The 23,324-nt window shown below is 44.5% G+C and overlaps 1 protein-coding gene across 4 annotated transcripts in view; it reads right to left on the bottom strand.

The window, feature by feature from the left end:
• Positions 1-23,324, bottom strand: part of Cfap91 (cilia and flagella associated protein 91) — a 43,641-nt gene that overhangs the window by 15,689 nt on the left and 4,628 nt on the right. The window contains exons 2-10 of one of the 4 annotated variants that reach the window (NM_001438529.1): positions 23,095-23,171; positions 21,923-22,080; positions 20,671-20,754; positions 19,437-19,493; positions 18,841-19,022; positions 14,687-14,864; positions 10,316-10,473; positions 7,881-8,063; positions 6,886-7,028 (exon numbers count right to left, since the gene is read on the bottom strand). In NM_001438529.1, coding sequence (NP_001425458.1) covers positions 6,886-7,028; positions 7,881-8,063; positions 10,316-10,473; positions 14,687-14,864; positions 18,841-19,022; positions 19,437-19,493; positions 20,671-20,754; positions 21,923-22,080; positions 23,095-23,171 — 1,220 coding nt within the window. 4 annotated transcript variants of the gene reach the window in all.

Below are 23,324 nucleotides of genomic sequence, written 5' to 3'. Positions count from 1 at the left end.
TTAATACGCTAACAGCTGGGGAGCTCAGAGAGCAGAGCTCTGGGCCACACCACAAGAAACCACGCGGAAACTGGAGTGTGTGTGTGTGTACAGCCAAAACAGATATATCATTCCTGTAAGAAAATTTGGCAATATCCGTCAAAACAATAGGATGTTCACATGTTGTGGTGCTGTGGTGAAGTAATTTGTGTCTGGGAACATGATTTGTGTTCAGCCATGTATACCAAACGGTGCAGACAAGAGTCAATGAAACACTGAGTTCACTGCTAAGAATTCATAAACAACCTACATATCTACTAAGGTGGAGGCATACAGCAATCCATCATTGAAGTGTAAAAAACAGTAAGTAAGGTAGTTGTTCTGGCAATATTGATATAGATAGATATGCAAGACATTAAATTAATAAAAGGCAAGAGCAGAACGGTATGTTTTATATATTTATGACTTAGGTGAGGAAGTTTAGGGCTGGGGCTGCAGCTCAATGCTAGCTGTTGGCCTGGACCTTAGCTGCCTGAGTTCAACCCCCAGCACCAAAAAGAAAAAAGCTTTGAAAGATGCCTTATGGGGGCTAGGGAGTGGCTTGGTCCGTGAGGCACGACCCAAACAAGTAAGAGGACCCGAGTCAGATGTCGGAGAATCTACTTAAGAGGCCACATGAAGAAATGTGCACTTGAAATCCTAACCCTGGGGAGGTAGAAGACCCCTGGGGCGTGCTGGCCAGCCACATAAATCAGCAAGCTCCGGGTTCAGGGAAGGACAGTCTCTCAAAACACAAGGCGGTGGGGAGGAAGACATTCAACATCTACCTCTGGCCCACACATGTGCACGCATCACACATGCGCGCGCACACACACACAGACACACAGACACAGACACAGACACACACACACACACACACACACACACTTCATTCTTTTTTTTTTTTAAAAATCCAATGAAACTGGGCATGGTGTCTCAGTCCTGTAATCTCAGTACTTGGGAAGCCAAAACAGGAGGACCATCAATCCCAAGGTGGTCTAAGTTACACGGTGATACTTTGCCTCACTATGTATGCATTTTAAAAAAAAATTGTTAGTTTAGTGTTAGTGTGTGTTTGAGTATGTGTGTAGGGTTGCTGGAGCACACATGTATGTGCAGATAAATGACAACTCTTAGAAGTTGGCTCCCTCTCTCTACCACATGGCTCTTAGAGACTGAACTCAAACAGGTCAGTTCAGGGAGCCAATCCACCTGTCCATCAAAAATGTGTTTTTCGGGGCTGGGGATTTGGCTCAGTGGTAGAGCGCTTGCATAGGAAGCGCAAGGCCCTGGGTTCGGTCCCCAGCTCTGAAAAAAAAAAAAAAGAACCAAAAAAAAAAAAGTGTTTTTCCAGCTAAATGTCTTACCAAGAGCAACCTGAAAGTATTGTATGGCGGTAACTGCTTCAGGGCATTCTGGGAATTTCTCCTCCATGGTTTCTGTGCCATAGCTCATGAAACACCTTTGGAAGATGGTCCTTCACCCTCCCCTCAGACAGTCCTGGATTCTCCAGATAATATATCCTTGGGGAGATGCTAGACTGAAAACCTGGCACTAATGAGTCTCTTCAGCCCAGTACGCCAAACCAGGAGAGTCCATGTAAATGCTTCTCACTCCAAACCCAAGAGGAGAAACAGAAACAAGGACACCAAAACAGAGCACCGCCTACACAGATACCTCAGACATCAAATGTGGTCCAGCTCCCAGCAAGACATTAGGATGCTACCACACGGCCAATTTACCTCAGTTATTTGATACCAAACTTCAGACTGTCAATTTTAGGCTATATTCTAGAAAGCACGCTAAAAAGGCAAAAATAAAAAAAAAGTCTATCTAAATGGTCAAATCAACAAGACCTAAGCATGCACATGTTGGAATCATCAAAGATTGAAAAATATCTCTGATTAATATGATAAAGGAATGGATGGGAGAAAGTAGACAAGCTATGAGAAGCAGTGCAAAGAGATGAAAACATTCAAACAGAACCACAGTGCGTAGTTAGAAACCAAAATGCTGTAACAGAAACAGAAAATGCCTTCAACAGGCTCGGAACCAACTTAACATAGCCAAGGCAAGAGTCAAGTCATTTGAAAATGGTCAATAAAAGCTTCTCAGGGTGAGTGGCAATGAGAAAACAACCAGAAATGGAATAGAAGCCCCAGGAATTGCAGAGAATAGCAAAAGGCATAACACACGGGGAGCTGGAGTACCGGATCATGGCAAAAGAGTGGGAGAGCTGGGCATTCCTCAACAGAAAGCTTGCGTGAAGCTCTGGCTTCAATCCCAGCACCTCATAAAACCAGCACGGTGGTTCACGTCCATGATCCCAGCTCACAGGAGGCAGAGACAGGAAGATCAGCAGTTCAAACTCATCCTCAGCTACATAGTGAGTTGAGGCCAGTCTGGGCTATGCTAACACCCTCTTCTGGCCTCCGTGGACACCTGCAATCATGTGTACACACATACACACACACACACAGGCATGCACACAAAGATACGTTTAAAGAGAAGACTAAAATAATTATCTTTGTGCTTTGAGGAGACAGTTCAAAAGTGATAAAGGTCTAGACTTTAGAATATTTTTCAAATTCAGTAACAAAAGGACAACTGGTTTTTAAAACGGACAAAATATTTAAATAGACGTGTCTTTAAAAACAGACAAGCTACCGACAGGTACTTTCAAAGATTCTTAAACGTCATCAAGCATCCAGGAAGTGCAAGTCAAAACCACATGGGGACACCACCTCACGCATGCCGAAGTGACTAGAAGAGAAAAGGCCATAGGAGACAAAAGGGTGTGCAGAAACTGGAACACACACACTGCCACTGAGAGAAATACTGTAGTAGCTTTGGCAACAACCGGGCAGTTCATCAAAACATAAAACAGTTGCCGTATGGCCTATCGTTCTACTCCAGACACGTCCAGACACATCCAGAGGAACTACAGCCATGCCTCTCCAAGACTAGAACACAGGAGGCCATGGTGCTGAGAGTAGAGACAGCTGAGGTGCTCGTCGGTCTAGGAGGGACTAAGTAGAATGTGGTCTCTCCACACAATGGGATATTATGTAGTCATAAAAAGACCTGGAGCTGTGCTAGAATAGGAGAGGACCTCAGGAACACTATGCTGGATGAATGGAGCTAGCCACAAGATGCTATTTATTGTACGATTCCTGCAGTATAGTTTGTTCAGAACAAACAAATCCATAAAGAAAAAGTAGGGATGAGAGAGAGAGAGAGAGAGAGAGAGAGAGAGAGAGAGAGAGAGAGAGAGAGAGAGAAAAACTTAAGAAGTATGGGTATGGGGTGTTTCGGGGTATGGTGAGGGGCGATGGAATTAGACAGTGAGCACAGACACCAGCCTGTGGACATGCTAACAGACTGGACACTTTAAAGGGTAGATTTTATTGTATGTGAACTTTTACCTTCCTGCCCCAACTGAGAGCAAAAGTGGAAGAAGACTGGACACAAAGCTTGGAGCTCACTGCCTGCAGACCATGCTGAAAATGATCAAATTTTTAAGGTGCAAGAAAAACAATAGGGGTCAGAGGTGTACACATCTGTAAAGACAGGGAGAGCAGCAGAGACAGAATAAACAAAGGTAAAATAAAGTCTTTTGTTCTTAATTTTAAAAATATTCGTTCTCATTGTGTGTGTGTGTGTGTGTGTGTGTGTGTGTGTGTGTGTGTCTGTGTGTGCACTTGCATGTGCGGGGCACCCATTCCCTTTGCTATGGTACACTTGTGGAGGTCAGAGGACTACTTTGTGGAATCACTTTTCTCCTGCCTTTCTGAGGATTGAACTCAGGTTGCCAGGATTCATCAGCATCACCTTTATCTACTGAGCTATCTTCTTGGCCTGTTTTGTTTTTTCCCGGGGGGGGGGGAGGTTGTTGTTTCATTTCCTTTTTCTTTTTCATTGATTAAAAAAATTTAAAGCAGGGGGCTGGAGAGATGGCTCAGCGGTTAAGAGCACCGACTGCTCTTCCAGAGGTCCTGAGTTCAATTCCCAGCAACCACATGATGGCTCACAACCATCTGTAATGGGGTTGGGTGTGTTTGAAGACAGCTACAGTGTGCTTATATACATTAAGTAAATAAATAAATCTTTAAAAAAATTTAAAGCAATAAAAATAAAAATGTGCCAAGCATGCTGGCACACACCTGTAATCCCTGAACGCAGGAAGTGGAGACAGGAGGATAAGGAGTTAGTTTATGCTCTTCCTCGAAACAAACAGGGACGGGGCAGGGACAGAGAGTAAAAATGTATTGCGTGTTTACAGCACATATGTTAGGGAGCTGGGTGACAGTAACACCCCAGGGATGAATGAGGACTTGGAGACAATCTGTCACGCACACTGTGTGTTATAGGCTGAAGATAGGCTTGTATTAATTTATAAGTGTAATCACATCCTGGTCTCACTTCCTCCTCTTCCTGCCTCTCCTTGCTCTCTGCATCAACTCTCAGTACCACTGAGGAATTAGAGCAGGGCCTTGATCATGCTGGGTATGATGCGGCTCGATTCTCGTCCCCAACCCCAAAGCCTCACCAACTTCAAAGGTTGGAAACTCTAACCACAGTGCCCTTAAGCTAGAAGCCAGCTAGAAATCGAGTTAAAATTCCTATGTATTCAGAAATTTTATGACGCATTAAAATACAGGTTCAAAGTCACATTGGATACTTTTAGAATCAGATACTTAGAGATTAAGAATGGCAAACATCACATATCGAAACAAGGGAGACAGCAAAGATCAGTGTTTGAAGGAAATGCTTAGTTTAGAACACTTATTAAGGTTGAGTGTTTGAAATTGATAACCTACACATTCAATTTTCCAAGCTTAGAAAAATTACCACAGAACAATTGAGAGAGAGAGAGAGAGAGAGAGAGAGAGAGAGAGAGAGAGAGAGAGAGAATAAACGCAGGAGAAGAAAGTAGTGTGGATGAATATCTAAACCTGAGAATCCATTGTTTGGAAGAACAGTTCCAAGAAAATGAGCTACCCTCAGTAGGAGAGATTAAGGGAAAAGAGTCAAGACAATGTTACAAATGAAAAAATGGACATGATTATATATATAACACAAAATATAAAAAAAATACCATCGGTGATCGTGTCAAAAATAACAGATAAAATGAGATTCTAGACAATATAATTTACTAAAAACAAATACAAAGTAGCTCTCTGTGCTGTAGAGAAATTGAAGCACAGGTTAAATTGTTCCCCATGAAGATACCAGCCCTAGATGGCTTTGTGCATCTTTCCACACTAGAGGGACAGATCGTCTCAGTCTTGTCTAAATTCTTCTCAGAGGAGAAGGAAGAAGGGATGCTTCAAGGTCATTCTAGGGGACTGCCCAAGACTGGTACCAATCCCGCACATGGGACAATCAGAAGGAAAGATAAGAGAGCCATGAGCTCTCTTATGTCGCCCGTGAGCAGAGAAGTGGAACGTTAGAAAACCAGATCTAACAGTGACTTAAAATGGATGATGCATTTTGACCAACGTGGGGTCATACGCTGACGCAGGGTACATTGGTACTCACAGGACTTTTGCTCTGATAAACACAGCTGAGCACTAGAGAAGGTAACATGAGCACGAGGTCCCACGCTTTAGCAAATTGGAAGCAAAAGTAAGTTTCTGTAGTACAATACAAAGTACAGGAAAAACAAATCCTACAGAAAGTGAGACCTCTGAGCACAGCATTCAAGGTGAGGCAAACACAGGTGGGGACAGAGTTGGGGACAAAAGATATTTGTGATTGTTATCAAGGTCCTAAGGTTTTTCAGAGTGCATGTGTCTGGGTCCACACGTTTACATGTGCTTACGTGTAGTTTTATGTGCATGCTTGTGTGTACGTGTGTGCGTGTGTGCGTGCGTGTGTGTAAAGCAGAGGTCAAACTTAGATGTGGTTCCTCTGGACACAGCCACCTTGGTTTTTTCATGATCTCTCGCTGAGACCTGGGGCTTGATAATTATGCCAGGCTGGTTGGTCAGTGAGCCCAGGGACTACATCTATCTGTCCAGGGCTGGGATATGTGCTACCACACCTAGCTTTCTTACCTGGGTGCTGGGGGTTGAACTTAGGTCCTCATACTTGCCCAGCAAGTGCTTTACAGACTCCCCAGGCCCTGAGGTTCTATATTTTTCATATAGAGTTGGGGATCCCATAAAGTCTTATGTTACAGACACTACTGGGGCAAGCAAATGTCTCTGGACAGGAGGATGTCATAAACCAGGGGTTCCAAAGCGCAGCTCCTGAGCCTACAGCAACAGTGTCACCTGGAGACTTGTGAAAACTGCCCCACATCTCTGCGGCTTCACCCAGACCTACTGAGCAGACACCCGGGAGTGGAGCCTAGCGGCACGTTTTAACAAGTCTGCCCTGGGAGTCTGATGCTGACATTTGATGGACATTCAACGTTCTTGCTTAGCTTTTAAACTAGATGAAAAGGGAGTCAGCCACATCGCCTCTCCCTCCTGGTGCCCTCACAGCAAACGTACAAGGAAGAAAAAGGAACCTGTTACAACTCAAAACACCAAGTAACGACCAAGAGTAGAATTTGCTGAACGCCACAGTTTCAGGTTTTACACTGTGCTGAGCCAAAGGAGGAAGCACTTTCCAGAAACTTCTGTGTAGGGAGAGGTAACCTCTAGAAGGTCTGCTGGTAGTTTGAAAGGAAGGCAGACTATGCATTAGTTCTGGACAGCGTGGGGTTCCTCCAAGAGAGAAAGCCTAGGAAGGAGAAAGAATGTGGACTGTGTCTCGGGTACGTCGTCACTGCTGCCTTTGATGACTTGTGGTTCAGGGTGTGGCATTCCTCCGTAGAAGTCGGAATGGAAGCATCTTGTCTTCAGAGCCCAACTATACCTTGTGAATCTCTGCCAACTCGTAGTCAGTCCTGGCCATCCTCTTCAGGAAGCCGGCCTTGGTGGTAATGACTTTAGGCTTCGGAGCCTGGATCCTCGGCTGCGTCACAAAATCAGGAAGGGACGATTCAAGTTCCATTAATCCTGCGGGAGGAAGAACACGTTTTCACTGCCCAGTGCTTACAGTTATTGTGTTGAGAGTGCACTGTGGGGTCTGCGGGGCTAGCCTCTGTTCTCAGTGACCTGGGTGACACAGCGAGAGACTATTCTAAAATAATGATGTGCCCTACGGAAGCAAGTCTACAGCCTTGTGGCAGATGGCACCCCCATTTTGAAGGGGGTGTTCACCAAGCCCTGACTCACGATCCTGGCCAGACGATGCTTCAGCTTGTGAGCTGAACTTTTACAAATGTAAACTCGTCTCTAGGGCTTCATAAGAGGCACAGGTCTCTCCATAAACTGGCCACCTGGTGACTCCGACGTCTAGGTTTTAAATGTCTGTGATTTTATTATAAATGGCGTTTGTTTCGTAAACCTGGCGTAAAGGTTTTTGTCTCCATCTTTGTTTTTAAATAAAAATTTATTTCACAACTTGATTGCTGGCGTTTGTTTTTAGGTCGGAGTCTTGCTAAGTTGCACAGGCTAGCCCCAAACTTCTGGACTCGGGTGATCTGCCAGCCTCCAGCTCTGAGGATTTGAGATTACAGACATTTGCCACTACACGCAGCTACCGTGTTTACATACATGTTTAGTAGCTAACTGAATTTGCTCCGTTATATTATTTATTCTACAGGTGTTGCTTTTGAGTCTGGGTTTTTGTTTTGTTTTGGTTTTTTTTGTTTTTTTGTTTTTTTTACTTTGTATGAACCTGTACTCTACTGACAAAGCAGGAAATGTGTTCATTGATGCTTTTTCAAATATTCTACTGCTTACCGTCAATGTACCGAATGCAGATGTCTTCTACCAAACCTCTAACAGCATTTTTTATTTTTTTACCTTCATAGGTGTTGAGATAGTGGTTTCTGACGACGAAGTCCTCTGAGTTGTTGTCTGGGAAACGGCCAAGGCGAGACAGAGGTCCGTAGACCTGAGATGCGAAGTTGGAATAGTCCCTGATGATGTCTCTGCGTTGCAGCTTCCCTTCTATGTTCTTCCCTTTGCCCACGAGTTTCCTGATGTCTGAAATACAGGGCTCTGTCTCTCATGGTTCTCTCCCTGCTCTGTTATAAACGCAGAATGCTTTGAGGGCCCACCACAGCTAGAGGGCAGCACTAGAAACAGCTCTTCCACCCAGATGGCTCCGATACAGGGAAGGGCGGCACAGACTCGTGCGAGCGAGCACACACACACACACACACACTCACACACACACTCACACACTCACACACTCACACACACTCACCCTCACACACACTCACACTCACACACTCACACTCACACACACTCACACACACTCACACACACTCACTCACACTCACTCACACACACTCACACTCACACACACTCACTCACACACACTGACACACACTCACTCACACACTCACACTCACACACATACTCACACACACTCACACACACACACACTCACACACACTCACACTCACACACACTCACACTCACACACACACACACTTGAAATCCCTCGAAAGAGTGAGGAGTCGCACTTCAGGGAGACCCAGAGCCACCGCTGCCTTGCACCTGTTCACAGTTCATCTGCAGGTCTTTGTGTGTGACTTTGAGTGTTAGAATTTAGTAGAATAGTTCACATTCGGTCATTTATCTACAAAAGGTGGTCAAATCCACCACTAGCAAATCACCGAAGAGGAAAAAATGTAAGTGACATCTAAATACATAGCCAACAGCAAGCTAGTTAGATCAATAATTAATAATAATAATAATAATAATAATAATAATAATAATAGGCTGAGTTCACTAAAAAGAATTTAAGGTCAGACTTTAATTTTTGAATTAATTTTACTTTTTTTAAATAAAACTTTTTAATGGTCTTTAAAAATGTGATTGAGTTGTTATTTGAGCACACTGGTAATATAATTCTTAATTTTTTTCATGAATTTGAGGCAACTGGAAAGCTTTCAGAGCTGGTTTTTAAATTCTTTTTTAATTAGATCTTTGAGAATTTAGTATACCATGGGCTGATTATATTCACCCCTCCTCAACCCTCCATTTTCCTACCCACTCAACTGAGTGCCCTCGTTTTGCTTATTTGTTTCTTACCCATAATGCCCTACTTGTGTTGTCCATATATGCATGGGTATGTAGCCTTCCACTGGGGTGTGGCAACTTAACAGGCTCAGCACTCTTAAAAGGCCATACAACATTTAAAAAATTAACTACATTCTATTTTAAGTGTGTGTGAATGTGCACGTACATACTGAGTGTGTATTCGTGCATGGAGGGGGCGCTGCCAAGTGCCGTGGCACATGTGTGAAGGTTGAGACAACTTTCAGGAGTTGGTTCTCACCTTGCACTGTATGGGTCCCAGGAATTAAATGTATTTATCCAGTGAACAATCGCAATGGCCCCACTAACACAATTTTTATAGGTAATTTTAAAAAGGGTTTTCATTAAGAAAAACTACAAAATTAAATTAAATGCTTGCTAATAATTTCAGCTTTCATAAATTCTAACTTAGATTTTTACTTTACTTCTTCTGTGTCTGTGTGTTTGTGTAGAGAATGTCACACGTGTAGGAAGGTACCCCTCTGTGCCAGCACTGTGCGTCCTGTTCTATCGCTCTTTGCTTTAAACCCTTAAACAAGGTCTCTCAGTGAACTTGGAGCTTGCTCTCTCAGACACACTGGCTGGCCAGCCAGCCCCAGAAATCTTCCTCTCTTTCCTACATTGTACTGGGGTGACAGGCACACACGGCCACAACTGCGTGGTGTGCCGGGGATCCGAACTCAGATCTCTGTGCTTGCACAGGATGTGAGCTTAGTCACTGGACCATCTCCTCAGACTCTGATATAAAAAAAAATTATTATTAATCCTGCCCTGAGTAAGTAGTAAAGTATCTCATTTTTAATGCATAAAATGAGAATGTATAATTGTAAGATATATAAACATAAATACATCTGTGGCATTAAAAATTTCTTGGAGAGAAGCAATTAGAAAAAAATGATATCTCTGGGGGCAGGAATTTAAAAAAAAGTTAATCAATGAACTTTTTAAACAGAGTCTTGGGTTATGAATGTAGGAAACCAACACTGATATAGTTGTAACTTGGCTATCTGTTAGAACTCGGTCACCTGACTTTCTTAGTCATTTTCCTCCAATGTCCACCTTTCAAATAGAACTCCTCTCCCTTTCCTAATCAATACAGCAGGACCATAGAATTCCCTCCCAGTTTAGTCCGGCTTGGCCAAAGCCCCAAAGCCCGGTCCCCTCCCTGGCTGGCTCATGCCACAGATTACTTGATACATGTCTGTGATGGATCTGCGATACTTTGGCCTCCTTCTTTTCCTGCAGTTCACACCACTGGTTGTTCAGGTGCCTCATGTCCATCTCATTCTGGTTCTCCTCACGCCTCTTCAGCAACTGTTTCAAGACCTCCAGGCGCAGTTCCTGCAGTCTTGGGGGGGTAGATTACAGAGTATTACTCTCTCAAATCGGGAGCTCTATTTGAGAGCCAGTGCAGGTCCTTCCTGTGAGCATCGTATTCATGTGCTTTAAAAAGACCACTGTGGCAAACATGCGACAAGCAAGTTGAAACGGAGGGGCAGACGTCCACTCCAGCAGCAGCAAATCTCTAGACAGTGAGGGCGTGGGGAAGGGGCGCGCATGCGCACAGTCCAGAAGCCGAAGCTCGGCCAGAAGAGCGGGCAGATGGGGTAAGAGATGGGCTCTCTGAGCAGCTGAACCTAGAGAACAAGGGATTTGTGAACGGGGCTGGTCCTGACATGGTAGGAACTCAGTTAATAACCTTCCCTTTACTTCATAAATCTGTGCTCATGAGTTCCCTCTCTTGCTTATATGTCTAGCCACGTCCAGGCTGTAACCCAGCTGCTTCTGAACCATTGTTTCTGCCAGCTTTGAATCCCCTCCTATTTTCTGGGGCTCCCAAAACAAAACAAACAACAAGTCGTGCTCATTCTCGTCTACCCCTGCCTCCGACCTTCCCTCTAGGAATTTTTTCCTCCTCTAGAAGCTTCTTGTATCCAGTCTCTGGCTGTCTCCCAGCCTGCCCTCCCTCTCTGAACATGCCCACTCCCACTTAGAAACTGATTCATTAACTTTTCGCACTCATCTGTCAAATGTTTATGGGGTGACCGCTGTATGTCAGGCAGAAAAAAAACGGCAAACAAGATATGCTGCTGACGTGCAGGCCCACAAGCCAACCCTCCAACACGAGGTCAGTTCCAGGCCAGGAGGAAGATGGGAGTCAGAGGTACAAGGAGCCGGAAGACAGGAGTGGGGTTTGTTACATGGAGAAGGGGAGGTTCAGCCTCAGCCGGGAGACGAAATGGTTCAAAAGGCCTTGGGAAGCCTGGTGTGGTATGCACAAAAGCACAAGTTCAAAGCCAGCCTGGATCACATAGGGAAATTCTGTCTCAGAAAAGACCAAGGGGACCAGAGACAGGTCAGGTGTGTCTCAGGCCTTCACTAAGTGCAGATCGTGGAGGAGGGTGGGGGGCCGGGTGATAAAGGCTTCTGGGGAAGTAGATGCTCTTAAAATTAAGCCACACAACAGCAGCCCCCACCCCCACTTGAGTGAAGGATACGGTCACATGCTACAGCGAACTGGGGCCAATAATGGACCTTATCTACCATGCCGGTCCTTAGAATTGTAAGGAGGCAAAACAATTCCTATTGCCTAGTGACAATGTGGCCATTGAAACGCCTTAGCTCAACACATCATTCCCATTTATGGTGATTCTGTTGTAAGCAGACATTCTGGGCAGCCAGCCATGTAAAAGCACAGCAAATGTAATAATGTAGAACACTTGGTAATGTTGACATCCACTATGTAGGCTGACAGATTTATGCTGCTGTTTATTGTTAATAATTCACTAATTATACACAGAGCCTCGCGTAGCCCAGGATGACCTCAGACTCAATATGCAGTCAATGGCTGGCCTTGAACGCCCGATCCTTCTGCCTTAGCCTGCTGAGTGCTGACTTTATAGGCCTAAGCCCCCAACCCAGGCTTTTCTTATTATTTTACTGTGTTATTTTTAAAGTTTGTCATCAGAATCCACTGCCGCGTCATGCTGGTGGCAGCCATATTGACCACATCTTCGGTCACATCGAAGGGCCACACTGAGTGTGACCTGTAACTGCCCAGGTTCACCCCAGGGGTGGATTCTCTGAGCAACGTATTTCTCGGAACACACCCCAGTGTTAAGCAGGCAGTGACTAAACGAGATTGTGCCAGGGTCACTTCTCCAGCTTGCTTTTACTTCGGTTTCCTCCACGGCAAGACGGGCATTCTCTGCCTCTCCCCCAAGGTGGTTGGCAGAGAATGAGTTAATGCAGGCAAACTTAAGTGTAAAATGGATGGCTTGCTCTTACACAGGCTGCTGATTCTAACCTCCTGATTCAATAGGCTGTGGGCGAGCTCTAGAAAGTTCTCTGAGCATGGTGGAGTGCTGTGCCCTGTATCTCTCCTCGTCATCACCGTCATCCCCTGCGACATTGGTGGCTTCCGGCTCTCCCTGCAGCCTTCTCAAGTCTCCCACTTCAAACAGCAGAGCTCTTTTCTCTAGAGTCAGAGCACTGCAGCCTGGGGAGAGGGGAAGGCTCTGACCTCATCCTCTGGCCCCTCCTTTCCTCAGTCCCAACAGCCAGTGAGCAGCTCCCCTGAGGCTCAGAACCCAGGTAGTCACCCGGCTTTCCCATCTCCACACTGGAGGAACTGGAAGCATGTTTATTAAATTTGGCCCTAGGTTTAAATCGCCTTCAGAAGTGATCACCCTGCCCAGAAACATTCTAAGTACTTTAATGCATTTTTACTAGACACATTCCTCTCCAAAGGACAGCAGTCAACTTAAATGTCTATGGAGCACAGAGGACACTGAGTCCCCTGCCACACACTTTCTCAGTGGATTGCTAGCCTTTACCCAAACTGCGTGCAGTATGATTCTGGCTTAGTCGGAAAGGAATTGGAAAAAAAATTTTTAAATTCAACAACAGACTGAGTCCTCTCTCGGGTCTTCTCTTGTGCGTAAGGGGCTTTGACAGCACTGTGCAAAAGCACAGACCCCCCAGCCCGGCACGGACTAGAACAAAGGCCCACCTCAGCAAGAGCCTTCCTGGCATACTTGTTAAGGACCCTTCGGTCCTAATAATGTCTCCTCGTTTCTAGACGTCAACAGCAGCCTCATTACCAAAAACACAGTAGGAAAATGTGCTGAAAGCGAATTATACACATCTGAAAATGGCCGTATGTGGTACAATATAATAACAATCATCTCATTGTTATTATCACCCCCACCACCACCACCACCACCACCACCATCACCACCACCATCATCATCATCACCCACCACCACCACCACCACCGCCACCACCACCACCACCACCGCCACCACCACCACCACCACCACCACCACCACCACCACCATCATCATCACCCACCACCACCACCACCACCACCACCACCGCCACCACCACCACCACCGCCACCATCACCACCACCACCATCATCATCACCCACCACCACCACCATCACCACCACCACCATCATCATCACCCACCACCACCACCACCACCGCCACCACCACCACCACCACCACCAGGTAAATGGAAAACTGGAGAAGTTCCGAGACCTGGTGTCATTTAAGTATGTTGTTGTACAAGCTTGTCACTTCACAGATAAAACCTCCACCATCTGCCTTTCCGGTGGGAAATACTCCATCAGCTCTGGCTAGAGACTCAGGTGTCTGCAACCCCATAAGAACAACAATACCAACCAACCAGAGCTCCCAGGGACTAAACCACCACTGAAAGACAATACATGGACAGACCCATGGCTCCAGCTGCATATGTAGCAAAGGATGGCCTTGCTGGGCACCAGTGGGAGGAGAAGCCCTTGGTCCTGCCCCAGTGTAGGGGAATGTCAGGGCGGGGAGGTGGGAGGGAATGGGTGGATGGGTGGGGGAATGCCCTCATAGAAGGGGGAGGGGTGGGAAAGGGGATAAAACATTTGAAATGTAAATAAAAAAATCCAATAAAAAATAAAACAAAAGAAAAAAAGAAACTCAAGTGTCCTATGAGTCTTGGAGGGTAGGAATGAGAGGACTGTCACAAGGCTGTTTTGTGAGACATAGAGGGGCCTCTGGCCTAGGCCTGACCCAGGGGAATGACCCAGAGGGGATCTCTAAGAAGCTTTGCAGAAATCACTGGGACTCTGTGACAGTCAGAACAAACCCTGGAGAAGGGCTCTTGGGTTTCATGTTCAACTTCACAGAGCTCTTCTACAAGATCAGGAGTGGGCGACTGCTCCCAAAAGAATTAGAAGCCCAATATTGTATCTGCACAAGTCGAGGGTTGTTTTTAAACACACATATTAGGGGGAAATGCTTCCAGATTAAACAAAACAATAAAATGGCCAGGTGGTGGTGATGGCACACCTTTAATCCCAGCACCTGGAATGCATCGATGGGTGGATCTCTGAGTTTGAGGCCAGCCTGGTCTATAGAGTGAGTTCCAGGACAGCCAGGGCTACACAGAAAAAAACATGTCTTGAAAAACCAAAATGAATATGTAAATTAAATAATAATAATGAAGTAGGAACATTGCTCTCACCAACCCCCTGATAGCTGTCCAGGAGCCGGAGAACCTACTTTTCGATCTCCCCTTCTCTGAAGGCCCACTCCTTCCTCTCCATGGCGTTCATCATCTTCCTCCTCTTCTCAGCCTGCAAGCTGTCACTCAGTGGGGGCAGAGTGGCTTCCCAAGCTCGCTTCTCCCGGGCACGCTCTATCATTTCCACTTCAGCCAGTCCTGCTGGGAGACCTCGGCCTGCAGGGGATGTCACAGCTCAGGAACAGAGGGCAAACCGCTAGCCACCCTACATGCCTTCCTCCTAATCCCGCTCTAGATTCAAGCCTTAGGATATACCGTGGTGCCTCTGAGAAAGGCAGCCTGGATGCTTCAAAACTAGCATCGTCTGTGGCCTCCATGCCTCCTCTTACTGAGACAGAAGTTGTTTTAGTCACATGCGTGTTCAATGACCACCAAATGATCACCTTGGAGTGTCCTGTACTGGACAAGTTCATAGTTTTAAAATGCAAAGAGGGGGCTGGAGAGAGGGCCCAGTGGCTGATCTTCCAAAGGACACAGGTTCAGTACCCACATAGCAGCTCAAAACCATCCGTTCCAGAGGACCTGACACCCTCTTCTGGGCTCTGTGAGTAATGCATACATGTAGTGCACGGACACATATACAGGCAAGATACCCCACACACTTGAAATAAAACTAAAATTTCCAAAATAAATAAATAAATAAATAAATAAAAAGTTAGATGAAGAGGGAGAGATATGTCAGTGACTAGAACTTGTTGCATGGATGTTAAAAAGAGATACATTCTTTAAAAAAGAACAGACAATGAGTAACCATTAGCTGATACTTCCTGTTTTGCCTCCTACAGTGAGTATACAATCTACAGCCACATCTTATCTCCACGTTTAAGAGTTTAAATATTTATGGAGCTGTGGCTATGGTTCAGAGGCACAGGCTGAGGCCTACCTCAACTTAGCCTTCTCTGGCACAGGTTTTAGGAACCCAGTTGGACATTTGGTGGCTAGCAGATCTAAAGGCAGCTTGGATCTGGTACATCATCTTCCTAAAACTGAAAACTACTAAGGGAAATAGGTACCGTGTGGGTTTCCCGTTTAAATTTTGAATCTTTTTCATTTTAAAAATAACTGTACATGAAAGTCTGACGAAAAAAGTTCCTACCACATGTAAAAAAACTACTTCTTAATTTGTTTCATGTCTTGTTCACTCGTCAGTGGAAGGACTATCAATTCGTTTAATGAAGAAATACATAAGTTAAAGAAACGAGGAGAGCCTGGAAAGATAGCTCATCAGCAAAGAGTGCACGCTGTTCTTGCAAAACCCAAGTTTGGGCCCCAGCACCTACATCAGGCTGCTCATAACTGCCTATGAGCACTGAGGGATCCAGCGCCCTCTTCTGGCCTCCACAGGCACTGCACTCACATGCACATGCGTGCACACATACAATTGTATAAATTTTTTAGGTCTAAGACAACTTAAGAAAAATGAATAATCCCATGTTTATTGTATTTGAAAATATATACAGGTATATCAATGTAGTATTTGTGTAGGGTTTTGCTCAGTATTTTAAAACAAAAAGTACAAAAATACCATACTTGACAGCCATGTTATCTATCAAATAACTTTTTCACCTTTTCTAATGAAAGAAATTTAAAAATTAAAAATAAAGTTAATGATTGTTTTAATCACCATATCGAGCCCTGTCCTCCTCTTCCCTCTCCCAGGATAAACACAGGAGGACTTTAGAGCACTTTCCCAAGCTTGGCATTTTGTGAGCTGTGAAGGCTCGTCTGTCTATGACTTAACCACTTATAATATAGCAAGGACTGTTCAAATTCATTTATCCTTCAGCAAATCTCTGTCACGGAAATATAATGATTCCTGTTTTACAAATAAAGGAACCGAGGGGCTCAACGTTGAAGTCAGCTGCGTGGAGTGGAGGTCGGTATCAAATGCAGCGGTCTACTTTGTGTTCTGATGTATGGAGGTATGTCCCGTGTAATGAGCATGAATTGGAAGCCAGATTTGATTCCGAGATGAGATAGAAAAAAAGAAGTACATGAAAACAAAACGTACTGACTGTTAAAAATAGTGACCTACATAGCGTGCTACATGCGTTAGGCTGCGCTTGCTTTCAGCTGAAGAGCTGTTACATGTGTGTTGTTCTGAAACTCCTCTTTAATCCACCACGTGGTGGGGGCGTGGCCTCCGCCCACAGAGAGATGGAGGACGTCATCCTGTTTAAGCAGCGCGTAGCCCGGGTCTACATCCTGGGTCTACACAGCGCTGCAGCAAACTTCCCTGTCCTGGTCTCGCTGTGCCCGCTGCGAGCTTCCCTAGGAGTCTTAGGAGAAATGCACCAGTCTGGTAGCTAGAACATAAGATAGGATGGCTTTAATTCTGGAAACTGCCAGGTTTACCCTCAGAAGGTATTCACAGCTCCTTCCCTCCTTCCGTCCTTCCCTCCCTCCTTACTACACAGCTTCTAGTCCATCTCAGTCGCCCCCTGCAGGCTTTATAAACCAGAGTAGCTCACCGAAAAGGGAGTTTGAGAAAGGTAGTTAACCTCCACGGGGACGGGGACGGTCAGACCAGGAATAGGAATTTGGGTTAGAATTACTTGGAGGTATAACTTATTAAGGAGAGAGATCATATCCGTTTCAGCGTGAGCTTCCCACATCCACATGGTGTGTTTCTGCATCATCACACCTCTACAGGCCTAAAGAACCATTTTAAATTTTCCTCTGTAAATTCTTGGCATGTCCAGTCACTAGGTGACTAAGCACATTCTCTTCTGTCGTAGTTACTCTGTGAACTCGTCCAATAGCGTTTCTATTTACATTACAGCCCACGCAGTAAAGTTGCTCGTCTTTCCTTGCCTGTTGATTTCATGATCAGCTTTCTTGTGGATCACTCTTTTTAGTTACTTAGTGTGTTGTTGTTGACAGGGCCTCACTATATAACACTGGCTAGCCTAGAACTCAGAGATCCACTTGTCTCTGCTTCCTGAGGGCTGAGATTAGAGGGGCGCACTGTCATGCTGGCCCTTTATTGGGGTTCTTTGTTTGTTTTGTTTTTGTTTTTTTAAAGATTTGTTTATTTATTTTATGTATGTGAGTACACTGTAGCTGTCTTCAGACACACCAGAAGAGTGCATCGGATCCCATTACAGATGGTTGTGAGTCACCATGTGGTTGCTGGGAGTTGAACTCAGGACCTCTGGGAGAGCAGTCAGTGCTCTTAACCGCTGAGCCATCTCTCCAGCCCAGGGTTTTGTTTGTTTGTTTGTTTGTTTTTAATATCACAATTTAATGTTAAGCACATGGGTGTTTAGCCTGCATGTATGATATTGTACCACTTGCATGTCTGGCACTCTACAGAGGCCAGAAGAGGCCATGTTCCCTGGAATTGAAGGTACAGATGGTTGTGAGCTCCCACATAAGTGCTGGGAGTTGAACCCAGGTCAGCTGGAAGATCAGCCAGTGTTCTTAAGCACTGATTCATCCCACCACCCTACCCCCATTAGGCTTTTAAATGAATATTATCTACAAATTAAAATAGTTTTGCTGCTGCTGGCCAAACCTCATCCTTTATTTCTTTTTCCTACCTTACAGCACTAACTCTCATTTCATTTTATCTCTGTTGCATTCTGGGAAATATATATATATATGTATATGTATATATATATATAATTACATCTGCTGGCCACTGTCTTCTTTTGAGAAATATCTATTCAGGCTCATTGCCCATTTTTTTTTTTTTTTGGTTCTTTTTTTCGGAGCTGGGGACTGAACCCAGGGCCTTGCGCTTCCTAGGCAAGCGCTCTACCACTGAGCTAAATCCCCAACCCCTCATTGCCCATTTTTAAGTGAGGTAATGCTTTTTTGCTGTTGAATCGTTAGTTCCCTGTTCTTGCCTATTCTAAAGACGGAGACTAGCCCCTTCCTAATATTTTTTTTCTTTTTTCTTTTTTTTCAGAGCTGGGGACCGAACTCAGGGCCTTGTGCTTGCTAGCAAGCGCTCTACCACTGAGCTAAATCCCCAACCCCTCCTAATATTTTTTATGCAAACATTTTCTCCCAATGTGTGAGTTATTGCTTAGCTGTGTAAACCAGAATTGCCTGAATATGGGTCATTCCCAGGAACTCAGTAGTATATACTACTATCTGTAATATTCAGTGTGAATTACTAACTCACCCCAGGTCAGGTTAGCCAGGGTCAAGAGCTCAGGAATGGTGTCTTGACACACAACGTATTCTGGAGAGTATGGGTCTGTTTGAATGTCTGCGTCCCGGTAGTCAGTCTGAGTGCCCACAGTGGACTTGGTAGGCATGATTGAGTACTTGGAAGATTCAGGAGAGAGAAGAAGTGGTCCTGTCCTACAAGGATGAAAGTTAAGGCCCAATGTGAACGTTTAAAATCCTACAGGACCAGGCAAAAACCGCTGTATCCCTACACACATAGTCATTCATGTGTTAAAGTATTAAAACGGCAACATGTGTCTGATGCTTTATTTACTTCTATTCTTATTGTTTTTTAAATATTACCAATAACCTAGTAAAAATATCAGTAAGTTTTTTTTCTTTTTTCTTTTTTTATCAGTAAGTTTTGATATTCCATATAATAGTAATACTCGGACCTTGGCATACAAAGTCATTAGAGGGGCCAGGAAGGCTTTTGCCTATGGCGGCCAGCAATCCGTAGCTCCCAAAGTATTGGCCTAGAAAGCTGCCTTCTGGAAGCACGTGTGATGTGAATGGGAAGTCTAGAAGGTTTTGAAATAAAGCACTTACTTGGCTGTTGATAAAACGACATTGAGCGGCAACGGCTGAAGAAAAGGCAGGAAGGGCCTGAGGGTGGGGGACAAAGCACACTTGTGAGGTTTTCATTCCGGCTCAAACTTTCTTTTTATTTTAATTACTCTTCCCACCCCCCCCCAAAACAAAACAACAACAACAACAACAAAAACCTCAGTGAGTTTGAATAAACTTCTTTTTAAAAAAAAGAAATATTCCAAGTTTTGTGTATACAAGAACCCTGGAGATGTTCTTATTTAAAAATGCAACTTTCCAGATGTGGCCCAGGAGGTACAGCCACTACAGGACATAGCAGGAGCTCTGCTCCCTCAGCGTGCACACTGGTGTCTCCCGTGCAGCCACATTCCCTGGCGCCTCTCTCTACTTGGGCATCTGATGCTTATGAATCTTCAGTAGCTCCTCAAGTTCCTAAAACCTTTGGAAACAACCAAGGGCGTCCTCCTTTACAGCCTCCCCGTCCCACCCAGAGCCTAAGAATCTGTATCTAACTTCAGTTAACATTTTTTTTCTGAAAGAAAAAAAAAAAGGTATCAGAACACCTCTATTAGGAAATGTTTGTCCATCATAGGGTAGATCACAAATTCCCGCTGGAAAAGAAGCTTATTCGGATGTGGTATCAAAATTACTTTCTAATCCAAGATTGGCAAGGAAATCCTCCTTTTGTTTTCTTTTTTTTAAAATTTACTTTATTTATTATATATAAGTACACTGTTGCTGTCTTCAGACACACCAGAAGAGGGCATCGGATCTCATTACAGATGGTTGTGAGCCACCATGTGGTTGCTGGGAGTTGAACTCAGGACCTCTGGGAGAGCAGTCAGTGCTCTTAACTGCTGAGCCATCTCTCCAGCCCAAAATCCTCCTTTTGGATTGGTCGCGAGAGTATGAGTCACAAATGAAATTCGGAAAATCCTTTGACTGGGTTGAAGCAGCATCCACAAGGATTGTCCCTTTGGCACATTTAGCAATTCCCCTGCACCGTGACTTCGAGATGCATGTTAGATCTGACTTCATCTGATAACTCCCTTTCCTTATCTGCTATGCATCCTTTGTTGCCATGGTACCTCATATACCCTCTGTGGTATGTCTGTTGTGAAAATGGGCTAACATTCAAAGAAAGGACTAAACGTGATGGCTGACATTATAACCGCTGTCCCGCCATAAGGACCTCTCCCTGGGGCTCTAACATTTATTACTCTCTACATTTTACCTGTCGAAGAACTTATAGCGGTTCTTTCCAGAGACATCCGCATCTTCATACTTTTCCTCGGGCTTCTGGAAAGAGGCATCCACTCTAAAATGAAGCAGAGAAAGATATTCGAGTCATCAGCTCTCCCGGCCATATTTCTGTGTGTTGTAGGAGGGACAGCGGTGCATTTAGCTGTCCCCCGCCTTAGGCTAGACACAGTTACTGGATCTGGTAAGGGGAAAGTAAGAGCTGGAAAGTGAGGAGGTTTACAAAGTCCCAAATAAAGATACTGCGGCTCTTAAGGAGAAGAGCAGAGTCTCAAAGGGTGATTTTGTTCCCTGTCTGGGACACTTCACTGTTTATTAACTACTCACCATGACTTCTAAGTCATTTAAATAATCAGGGTTTCGGTAGAATTATTTTTGAAGGTGCTTTACTTGTAAGTCTCAAAAAACAAAAGAACAACAACAAAAAAAAAAAAACCCAAACAAACAAAAACCATAGTTAAGGTTCTAGCAGAAAAGATTACTTGCAATTTCTGAGATAAACGAAAGAAATAACAGACTGGGTCATCCCTGTCTTTGGTGGTGAGCTATCCTTTAACATACACATAAATATGCATATGGTTAAACATGTATTATTTATTGTATATAATATACAGCACATTGTATATAATAATATAAGCATATGCAACAATATTATGACATATGTAATAATGATATAATTATATGCAACTATATATTGTATTATAGTAATATGTTACATATAATATATTAATTATTATATGGTTATATATTAAGCAGTAACAGTTAAATCATTTAATATATATTATACATAATATTTATGTATATAATTATATAAATGTAGGACCATTACTACCTTTTTCATTAATTTATTAATTTGCTTTATGCTGAATAATTCACAGCCTCCATCCCTCCTTTCCTCCCAGTCCCACCTTCTTACCCCCTCTCCCGTTTCCCCCTTCCATTCTCTGAAGAGAAAGGGTATCCCCCAACCGGGCACCAACCCACCCTGGCACACCAAGTCACATCAGGACCAAATCTTCTCCCACTGAGGCCAGACAAGTCGGCCCAGCTAGGGGAAATGGATCCAAAGGCATAGCCATTACCTCTCAATCAGTCCTGTTTTAGAAAGAGGGATTTTCATCACAGCTGTCAATTTTCAAATCATGCAGAGTAATTAATTCTTTAAAATATCAATACATCCGTTAAAAACATGACTATGTTTCAGGGCAGGAACCCCAGGCACGTACGCAGCACGAAGCCGGAGAACTTCTTTGTGTTTGGCTTCTTGTCCCCTCCATTCTCGAGAGACGTGAGGTGGGACAGGGTCTGACTTGCTCCAGTACATAGAGTATCTTGGATGATGAAACAGGTTACTGAACATGGACCGAAAGTTGGGGACTTTTTTCTGATGTTAGGAACGGGAGGCAGAGGGGGGAAAGGTCAAAATTGTACGGTCAGATTTTCTAACACGAATCACATTGCAAGCTTTTCCAAAAGTACAGTGTGTGGGGCAGCAGGGGAGGAACCACTTGTACACTCACGCTGTCCCTACAATGGTGGCTATGAGGCCAGGGCTGGGACTATGTTATTCTGTGCTCTGTGTGCTTCGCCCCTACCTAAATTCTCTAACATGGGCACATACGTAATTTCCATTGACTTAGTTTATGGGTTCCGGTGTGTGTGTGTGTGTGTGTGTGTCTGTCTGTCTGTCTGTCTGTCTGTCTGTCTCCGTGTGTTTGTGTGTGTGTCTCCGTGTGTGTGTCTCCGTGTGTGTGTATGTGTGTGTGTGTCTCCGTGTGTGTGTATGTGTCTGTCTGTCTGTCTCCGTGTGTGTGTATGTGTCTGTCTGTCTGTCTCCGTGTGTGTGTGTTCCTGTGTGTGTGTCTCTGTGTGTGTGTCTCCGTGTGTGTGTCTCCGTGTGTCTCCGTGTGTGTGTATGTGTGTGTGTGTCTGTCTGTCTGTCTATCTCCATGTGTGTGTGTATGTGTGTGTGTGTGTCTGTCTGTCTCCGTGTGTGTGTGTGTGTGTGTGTGTGTGTGTGTGTGTGTGTGTGTATCCAGGTGCCCACAGAAAGTCAGCAAAAGTCATCCAATCCCCCCAGAGATGGAGTTATGAGCAACTCAGTGACATGTGGTTGTGAGTCACTGGACCTGGGTCTTGGGAACTGAATTCCCATCCTTTTGTAAGAGCAGCAAGCGTCCTTAACCTCAAGCCATCTCTCCAGCCCAGTGTGTGGGTTCTTTGTCCACTACTACTTAACCCTCGAAATGACCTACATGTATGAACAGGCCTGGGCCAGGTAATCATAGTAGAGTAATTCCTATAGTCCCCAGATCCTGATCAGTCGATCTGATTAGTGAGTAGCCAGACCAGATGATTCAGATGGATTAGGTTGTGTTAGTAGATGACTTAGGCTTACCAGTCTGCTTCGAACCAGGGTGGCTTGGATGTTGGCCTGTGCATGGTCTCGTTCGCTCGACACAATAAATAACGGGTCTGTAAAGCAGTAAAATGACACAAAGAATAAAGTATGTTTACCGGGAACAGAGTGACTCTCGCATTTATCTCTCTCGTTTTTATCTATTTCTCTGTTTTTTTAAATTAAAAATAAAATTTTAATACGATATATTCTGATTACCTTTCCCTCCC

This window comes from Rattus norvegicus, chromosome 11 (genome assembly GCF_021556685.1).
Source record: "Rattus norvegicus strain SHRSP/BbbUtx chromosome 11, alternate assembly SHRSP_T2T, whole genome shotgun sequence".
Classification (NCBI taxonomy): domain Eukaryota; kingdom Metazoa; phylum Chordata; class Mammalia; order Rodentia; family Muridae; genus Rattus; species Rattus norvegicus.
This window is presented reverse-complemented; position numbering and strand designations above follow the sequence as displayed.